Source organism: Salvelinus alpinus, chromosome 11 (assembly GCF_045679555.1).
Source record: "Salvelinus alpinus chromosome 11, SLU_Salpinus.1, whole genome shotgun sequence".
Taxonomy (NCBI): domain Eukaryota; kingdom Metazoa; phylum Chordata; class Actinopteri; order Salmoniformes; family Salmonidae; genus Salvelinus; species Salvelinus alpinus.
Window position 1 is genome coordinate 50617917 of NC_092096.1, and position 9865 is coordinate 50627781.

Here is a 9865-nt window from a genome sequence, read left to right on the forward strand (position 1 = left end):
GCATAGGGGAGGGGGCAAGGGCTCATAAACTTTTACTTTCCTGGTCGAAGATAACATGAAACGTTTGAGTAAACCCCACACTTAGAGATGCATTGTCATAGAATACTAGTAATATGGTGTTGTCAACTTGTTACTTACGGTATTCTAAATTAGAGAAAATCGCTGTTTTACTTATAGATTTCCCAACATCATCAGAATTGTCATGTCCTTTCCTGTGACGTTTGGCTCATGAGACACCAGTTCACTGTGTCACAGGTGCGGAGAAAGTGCACTGAACAGGTTAATAATCCCTGACTAAACAAATAACGTTTCTTTATTTTCCAAAATCCACTGCGCTGACTGTTCTGTCAACAGAAACAGGAATTCCCAGTTATAAATATAGGCCATAGGCCTGTGGGAAAGATTTTACTTATTTTTTCAATCCTCAAATGCATTTTTCCAGAACTTTGAGTTCTGGGTGTTTTATATAAAACATTTCCACCTCTCTGACTGAATTATGTCATTCATAATTCCTTGGTATCTCAGCTATTTCACATTCTAAAACGGATACTGCAGTAAACTAGTCCGAATCAAATCATATCAAATCGTATCGGTCACACACATATTTAGCAGATGTTATTGCGGATGTAGCGTAACGAAATGCTTGTACGCACGCACGCATGCACACACATACACACACGAGAAAATGTATACATCCAAATGTATTACGCTTTATCCCAATCTAAGAATGTTTAACACTTGCATAGACCTATTGATACAGTTTATAATTCCAATTCCTATATAGCCTATAGGCCTAGCCATTGCATCATTTGAACATTTCCACAGTGTCTCCTGCATGCACTCATGTGTCCTTTGCCAAAACTAAACTCAGGCACATCCTAGGAAGCATCAGCGTTTCCCTTTCCTCTTCTATATCAGCCTGGAGTTAACACTTAGTATAGTCTGCTGTAGGCTTACACTACAGCGCTATGGAGTCCAACTGACTGAAAAGAATGACCCAATATTGCCATTAGCATCTGTAGTATTAAATGTGGTTTTAATCACTTTTCGCACTACTAAGAATTGTGTGACCTATGAAATGCGGACAAAAAGCATAAACATAAAAACACACAATAATAGCCCATAACACAATAACAAAATATATAATCAATGCAACACAATATTTAAAAAATGTCTAACACTACTTTTAAAAAACTTTTTTTTAATGAAAGAAATACTTTGTGATGTGCATGTTTTCTTTCTGAAAAAGTCGCGTGTTTAGTTCTGCTGTTTACCAGGAAATAATAACCTACTGTAAAAAAATAGAACACGTGGTAGATATCAATTATGACATCAGGGTTCCATCATAATTGAGTTCTATGATGTATCCGAATTTTCACATTATTCCCTGGGAAACAGAACCAAACATTAGACTGGAATGCACTTTTCACCAAACATATGCAAATCCTTTCATAAGTCAAATATTACTTCAATGAGCAGAGGTGTGTGAGTTACAATGACATCCAAACTTTTTCAATCGCCCATCCTTCACCAAGAAATTGATCTACGAAGTGGTAAGACTACAAACTGTTCAATTATTAAAAGATTGTGAATGTATTTCCATAAAAGGTTTACTATAAAGAAGGTTTATTTGCTTGAATGTGTCTTTTTCTCTATAATTTACAAATAAGTCAGCATACATTTCCAAGTACTGGCTTGATGACCCAAATGGCACCCTATTCCCTATGCAGTGCAGAACTTTTGACCAGGGATAGGGTTCTGTTCAAAAGTAGTGTACTATGTGGTGAATAGTGTTCCATTTCTCTAGTCACAAGTAGTGGACTTTGTAGGGAATAGGGTGCAATTTCTCTGGTCAAAAGTAGTGCACTATGTAGGGAATAGGCTGCTGCTTTGGACATTAACCTTTACTTCTGCCTGTCTTCCCTCCACAGGGTATTTTGATGAGGTATTTAGTATTCAGGAGCATGACCAGCAGTCTGGCAGGGCCAAATGGCGCTACTCCATACCCGATGACCCTGAGGCAAACCTGGGAGGCACCTCCAGAGTCCCCGACCACCTGCAGGCTGGTTTCCTCTATCGTGTCTCCGTCTACCAGGACCTGACTGAGGGAACAGACGACCAGGGCTTCCAGGGCTACCAATGTGGCCTGTGTCGGCTGCCCCTCCCCAGCCTTGCTTCCCTCCAGGCCCACCTCTTGGTCAGCTGGACCCACAACACAAGCTGTAATCGCCTCTACAGTGACATGATCAGGCTGTGTCCGTCTCCTCCTCCTCCATTGGTGCATGTATCTGAGGAGCCATCACCATCTTCCCCCAGCCATGTCCACAATAACCAGCAGGACCAGGAGGCTGATAGGGCCTGTCATCTCTACGCCGTCCCCAATGGCCTTGAGGCAAAACTGGGATCGCGGCGAGGCAGATGCACTGACCACCTCCAGGCCGACTTCGTCCGCTATGTCTCCAGCCAGGTCTGTGTGTGTTGTGTGTGTATATGTGTGTGGAGGAAGGGGGAGAATTGAGCAGAAGACACATTTCTGTTGTTTACTGAAACATATGGACAATAAAGTTGTATTGTATTTTATTGTAGGCCTCCAATAACAGTCCAGGCTACCAGGGCTCTGAGGGCTACAAGTGTGCCCTGTGTCAGCTGCCCTTCCCAACCCTGGCCTGCCTCCAGGCCCACCTTCTAGACAGCTGGGAAGGCAGGCAGGCCTGTAGCTTCCTCTACAGCCAGATGATCAGGCGTTGTCCCTCTCCTCCTCCTCCTATGGTGGTGAAACCAGTTCTGCGCATCACTGGCTCCTCCTGCTCATCCTCTGTTTCAGTCACAAAGAAACTTCCAAGACGCCATGCAGAGCACCTTCATCCATACTTGCCTTCCACTTCATCATCCTCAGTCTCAGCCACTGTGGTATCTTCATCATCCAGGCACCATGAGCATGTACTGTCTCCAGTCCTGCCTACCTCCTCCTCCTCCACCTCCTCCATACCCTCCAGAAAGAGAAGGAGAGACAACGACGTGAGCTCGAGAGGGGCCCCCAGGAGCCCCAGCCTCCACCCCAGCTTTAGCACTCTGTCTCGGGGAGACGAGAGCCACCAGGCTGGCCCCTCCGTGATGAGACCCATGGATAACCTCCAGAGCTACCTCCCTCAGCCCTACTGTTCCCAGCCCAGCAACAGTACTCTGTCTTGGGGGGAGGAGAGCCATCAGGCAGGCCCCAGCAAGAGACACAGAGAGCTGGAAGCCACCAGACAGGGATACCCCGGACCCAACTGCACGGCACGCAGGCGAACAACGTGCAAGACAAAGTGCAAGATGCTATAGAGGAAAGCCCTTGTGTATCCTCATGAAGTGTGCCCCAGCGATATGCCCAGGGCTAGACCTACTATGTGAAGATGAATAGGTCATTAAGTAATGTTTTTTTGGTTCTGGTGTGTTTTCAGTCCACTGTTAACTTGTTTTTTACTTAAGTGTGCATGACTATTATCTATGTAATGTTTGGGTCAATTCAATTCCATTTTTTTCTTATAGGAGGCAATGACGAAAATGTGATTTGATTCAGGAATTTCTTTTATTTCCTCAATTGACTGATTTGAAAAGGAATTGACCCCAACCTTGTATCTATGCATCATTTGGTACCATGTAGTTATGAATTGGGGTTAGAAATAAAGTAGTACCGTAAAATAAAGTGTTACCACACAGCCTATTTATGTGAATCCTATATAAAAAAAAATCTTCATGAATGAATTTGCTCTGCATTTGATGAATTTAAATAAAAATGTAATGAAACATCATACATTTTTGTGTGCTTTGTTATGTTTAACCAAATAAATAAGTTGTATTTCCATTTGTCAGAATCAGAAATGAAACAGAAATACCATACGTTCAAAATACTTTTTACATGTCTAATTGGGTGCCCAATACTGTACCTCAAATAATAGCCTTGACAACGCTATGAACTATCACTAACGTTGAACTACAAATACACTTTAAAAGATATCAGATACAATAATACCCTTGACAATACACTGTTTATAATTTGTGTCTCTCTCTCTCACACACACACACACACACACACACACACACACACACACACACACACACACACACACACACACACACACACACACACACACACACACACACACACACACACACACACACACGCGCGCGCGCGCACACGCACACACGCACACACGCACGCACACACACACACACGCACACACGGTGTGACTGACTGCCTGTAGGCGTGCTAGTGTGTGTGAGAGAGCCACGGTCAGTCACACTGTGTCGAGTGTGATGTTTAGCTTTCTGACCTAGACACATTTAGCCAGGTAATCACCTGGTAATACTCTTTGATGGATGGAGGGATAGACAGAGGGAGGGAGAGAGAGAAGGAGGGGAGGGATGAAGGTTGAGGAGAGCAAGTGGACCCAGTCCTGTCGTTCACATTACCGCAGGAGGACCAGCTAAAGGTAAAGACATTTTCTGTCTGTAATATTTGCATTAAATAGAGAGTGGAAGTGATTTTTCCTTGCAGGTTGGTTGATTACCTACACCTTGACTGTGTATGTGTGCATGTCCCTAAAGTAGGTTACAGTAAAAAAAATATATATACATTGTAACATACACAGGATAGGTGCAGTGAAATGTGTTGTTTTACAAGGTCAGCCATAACACCTCTGGAGCAAATTAGGGTTAAGTGCTTTGCTCAAGGGCACCAATTTTTCACTTTGCCCGCTCAGTTATTCAAACCAGCGACCTTTCAGTTACTGGCCAAACGCTCTAACCACTATGCTACCTATTTTCACAGTGTGTTGGGTATGCTTTGCAAACAGTGTCACCTGGCAATATCAGTTTCTGAGAAACTGCTATCAACACATACACACACACACACACACGCGCGCACACACACACACACACACACACACACGCACACACCCACTCATCTGTGTATTCATTTTATTCAGGATGTCTAAGACCCCGTCCACCACGTCTGCAGCCTCTGTAACCTCTGCAACGTCTGCAGCCTCTGTAACCTCTGCAACGTCTGCAGCCTCTACAGACAGGTAAGATCAACGTCTAAGTTTGAGATTGAAGAACTTGACTGGCCATGATGAGCACAATAGAGTTATTGAGAGACATTGGCGCCGTACACACTCAGTTTGTACAAGTGATATTGTTGACTCAATGGTTGTGATATACCTGATGTGTTTGTGATGCCCTAAAATATCGACAAAACCGTCAAGCGCCGTCTCCACAATACTTGTATGAATATTTTTGTGCAGAAAAACTCTATTGTATCACAACTATTAGTTATAAAACTTGAATATGTACGAAGCCATTGAGAGATTTGTGTGGCTTCGCCTCATGTTTATTACAGTACTGTAAGTCAAGTCAAAGTGTCAAGATAGCTCTTGCCAATGTCTCCAATATTGTGAACACCTGGTGCCTCTTGGCTCACGTTCTGTAGCAAAGGTGGCAAATCCCGGAAGACTTCGTCCTCGGGCTCGGAGTCGGCTCCCAAGAAGGTGTCTAAGAAAGAGCAGAAGAGGAAAGACATGGAGAAGATACACACCACCCTGCTCAGCAGCGTGTTTGGAGCGGTACGCGCACAATTCTTTTTATTGAACCTTTATTTAACTAGGCAAGACAGTTAAGAACAAATTCTTATTTACAATGACGGCCTACACCGGCGAAACCCGGACGACACTGGGCCAATTGTGCACCACCATATGGGACTCCCAATCCCAGCCGGTTGTTATACAGCCTGGATTCGAACCACGGTGTCTCTAGCATTGAGATGCAGTGCCTTAGACCGCTGCGCCACTCGGGAGCCCACACACACACACATTAAAGTTACTTTCACCTCTGACCCATGCTAGGCTAACAACAGTCCTGTGTTTTTTTCTTCTCACGGGGACATTGATGTGCATGCAAAATAATGAAAAGTCCTAGAAGCTACAACGTTAGCTAAGCTCCTGATCTTTGCATGCTGTGTGTGTGAGTGGGTGCCTGCCTATCTGCTTGCCTACCTGCGTGTGCCTGTATGTGTGTGTGTGTGTGCCTACCTGCCTGCATGTGTGTGTGTGTAGGTAATAACTCTTTAAGCCACACACACACACACACACACACACACACACACACACACACACACACACACACACACACACACACACACACACACACACACACACACACACACACACACACACACACACACACACACACACACACACACACACACACACACACACACACAGTAGTTATCCTCTCCAGCTAATCCTTATAGACACAGCAGTATTATTAGATCCTTAGTGTGGCTCAGCCTCACCATTCATTAGGATTAATAGGTAGAAGCTGCCGGAAGAGCATCGAACACAAAGGGAAAGTTGTATAATTTTAGGAACTTTTTTGCTTGGGATATTTGTAAACGTTAAGACCCACTAGTGACCGATGTGATATTGTGTGTCAATTGATGTCTGATGTTTAATGAACAATTTCTGCTTTTCTTACTTTGTTTTTTGACACTGTAAAACTTAGCTCGGAGACATTGATTTAGGATAGAATAATTCGGACTAGAACTTAAACTAGATCATATTGAGCATGCAGTGTGTGTAGGCTATGTGTGAAAAAACAACACGCTGGGGCGGCAGGTAGCCTAGTGGTTAGAGCGTTGGGCCAGTAACCGAAAGGTTGCTGAATTGAATCTCAGAGCTGACAAGGTAAAAATCTTTCATTCTGCTCCAGAACAAGGCAGTTAACCCATTGTTCCCCAGTAGGCCGTCATTGTAAAAAATGATTTGTTCTTAACTGACTTGCCTAGTTAAAAATTAAAAAAACACACGTGTGAATGAGGTTGACCGGTGTCCCAAACAAACGATTTAATCCACCATGATCAGGAAACATCCCCACTTATCCCCAATCCCTCACTAACTTCCTACCACACCAGATCTACCGGATCCAAAAACTTCCAACCTCCTCTTACACAACTGTGTAAATCTCAAATCGCCTGTGCTAAACTTCCATCCAAAAGTACCTGCATTTGACTTTTTAAGGTGAACCCTATCCAGTATATATAGATCTAAACACTATAATATTACTCAAAAGGACAGACAGTGTTGTTTCTCAATGGCAGCTCCCTCACTAAAACACACGCTACATACAAAAGTATGTGGACACCTGCTCGTCGAACATCTCATTCCAAAATCATGGGCATTAATATGGAGTTGGTCCCCCCCCTTCGCTGCTATAACAGCCTCCACTCTTCTGGGAAGGCTTTCCTCTAGATGTTGTAACATTTCTTACGGGGACTTGCTTCCATTCAGCCACAAGAGCATTAGTGAGGTTGGGCACTGATGTTGAGCGATTAGGCCTGGCTCACAGTCGGCGTTCCAATTCATCCCAAAAGTATTCAATTGGGTTGAGGTCACGGCTTTGTGCAGGTCAGTCAAGTTCTTCAGCACCGATCTCGACAAACCATTTCTGTATGGACCTCGCTTTGTGAACGGGGGCATTGTCATGCTGAAACAGGTAAGGGCCTTCCCCAAACTGTTACCACAAAGTTGGAAGCACAGAATCGTCTAGAATGTCATTGTATGCTCTAGCGTTAAGTTTTCCCATCAATGGAACTAAGGGGCCTAGCCAGAACTATGAAAAACAGCCCCAGACCATTATTTATCCTCCACCAAACTTTACAGTTGGCACTTGGCATTCTGACAGGTAGCGTTCTTCTGGCATCCACCAAACCCAGATTAGTCCGTCGGACTGCCAGATGGTGAAGTGTGACTCATCACTGAAGGGAAAGCGTTTCCACTGCTCCAGAGTCCAATGGCTGCGAGCTTTACACCACTCTAGCTGACGCTTGGCATTGCTCATGGTGATCTTAAGCTTGGCCATGCTCAGCCATGGAACCCCATTTCATGAAGCTCCCGACGAACAGTTCTTGGATGACGTTGCTTCCAGAGGCAGTTTGGAACTATATAGTGAGTGTTGCAACCAAGGATATACGATTTTTACATACCACGCGCTTCAGCACTCGGCGGTCCCATTCTGTGAGTTTGTGTGGCCTATCACTTTGCCGCTGAGCCGTTGTTGCTCCTAGACTTTTCCACTTCACAATAACAGCACTTACAGTTTCCGGAGAGGATGCTGTCATTTGTGTGTATGATCAGCTTTAAGGATGAGATGTACTCCTCTCATTTCCTCACTCCTCCTTTTCTCCCCTCTCCGGTTCTCTCCTCTTCTGTTCTCTCCTCTATACTCTGTCACTGAGAAAATAAATATGGTGTACAATGGGTGCCACATCCTATGACGGTGCCACGTTGAAAGTCACTGAGCTCTTCAGTAAGGCCATTCTACTGCCAATGTTCCTCTATGGAGATTGCATGGCTGGGTGCTCGATTTTGTACACCTGTCAGCAACGGGTGTGGCTGAAATAGCCAAATCCACTAATTTGAGGGGGTGTCCACATACTTTTGTTTATAGAGTGTCTCTCCTTTGCCCGTTGTCTTCCTTTAGGAGAGGGAGTTGGCCCAAGCAGAGTTGGATGGTGAGTCTTCTTATCACAGTGATACTGCACATACAATAGAATGCTTTACTTACAGTAGATTGACTAGTTGCACAACTTATTATACGGAACCCGTGTTACTCAAGTTAGGATTCAGACAGGCATTATATTTGTGAAAAATGGGTAGCTTTGAATCATCCATAGAAATAGTTTGACTAGATTGGGGAAAAGCCCCTCAGACCATGGCAATTTGACGGTACATTCATGGGTACACTCAGTATGGCAACGTTGACTTGAATGGCAATGTCCTTTCTGGTAATTCTATTTCTATGGTGTCATCCTCACCTTCTGACTTCTAACCTTCAACCTTTGGCACAGAGCTGGACTTTGCCTTCAAGGAGTTTGACTACGACTGTGACGGCTACCTGAACTACAAGGACGTAGCTGAGTGCATGAGGACCATGGGCTACATGCCCACTGAGATGGAGCTGCTGGAGATAGTGCAACAGATCAAGATGAGGAGTATGTACATTTTAAGCTATTGTCATTTAAATGTGCTTATTGTCCCGTTCCTACCTGTGTCCTGACTGTTGACTGGCTGTCTCCCTTCAGTGGGCGGTCTGATGGACTTTGACGATTTCTGTGAGCTGATGGGTCCCAGGATAATGGGAGAGACAGCAGACATGCTGGGGCTGAAAGAGCTCAGGTCCGCCTTCTCACAGGTAGGAGACTGACACGGAGCCAAAGAGACTGAAATTTAGGGAATGATCATAAAACACAGGCCTACAAACACAGGCATTATGGCCCTACACAAACTCTCATTAAAATCTCCCAGCTCCTTCATTATTGTTAGGCCCTCAGCCAATATTAACTCCCATGTTCACTTAATCACCCACCTTCTCTCCTCCTCAACATCCCTCCATCATAACTTTCCCCTCTCCTCCTCTCAGTTTGACCAGGACTGTGATGGGAAGATCAGCCAGGATGAGATGAAGGAGGCGGTGAAGAGTCTACTGGGGGAGAAACTGAAGAAAGGAGAGCTGGAAGAGATACTCAAAGAGATAGACATCAACGGAGACGGAAGCATCGACTTTGATGGTGAGGAGATAACTGTGCAGAGACACATACACACACATGCAAGGTCACACACACATGGAGGAAACACTCACAAACATGCAGAAACAGGTTGACACACAAACACACACAGAAGTAAGATCACACACATACATACACACACACACACACACAGTCACAAACATACAATTATCTAATACAGTGGTGCCCATACATTTTGTAGCCTTTCTCATTTCCCTCTCTTGCCTTCCAGAGTTCGTCATGATTTTGTCCATTCGGTAA

General features: G+C 44.5%; 1 protein-coding gene across 1 annotated transcript; it reads left to right on the forward strand.

The window, feature by feature from the left end:
- The first annotated feature begins 4971 nt into the window (after positions 1–4971).
- Positions 4972–9865, forward strand: LOC139533320 (calcium-binding protein 2-like). The gene is made up of 7 exons (XM_071331377.1): positions 4972–5069; positions 5474–5606; positions 8521–8551; positions 8888–9031; positions 9122–9231; positions 9460–9607; positions 9837–9865. The coding sequence occupies exons 1-7, from the start codon at positions 4972–4974 to the stop codon at positions 9863–9865; spliced, it is 693 nt and encodes a 230-aa protein (XP_071187478.1).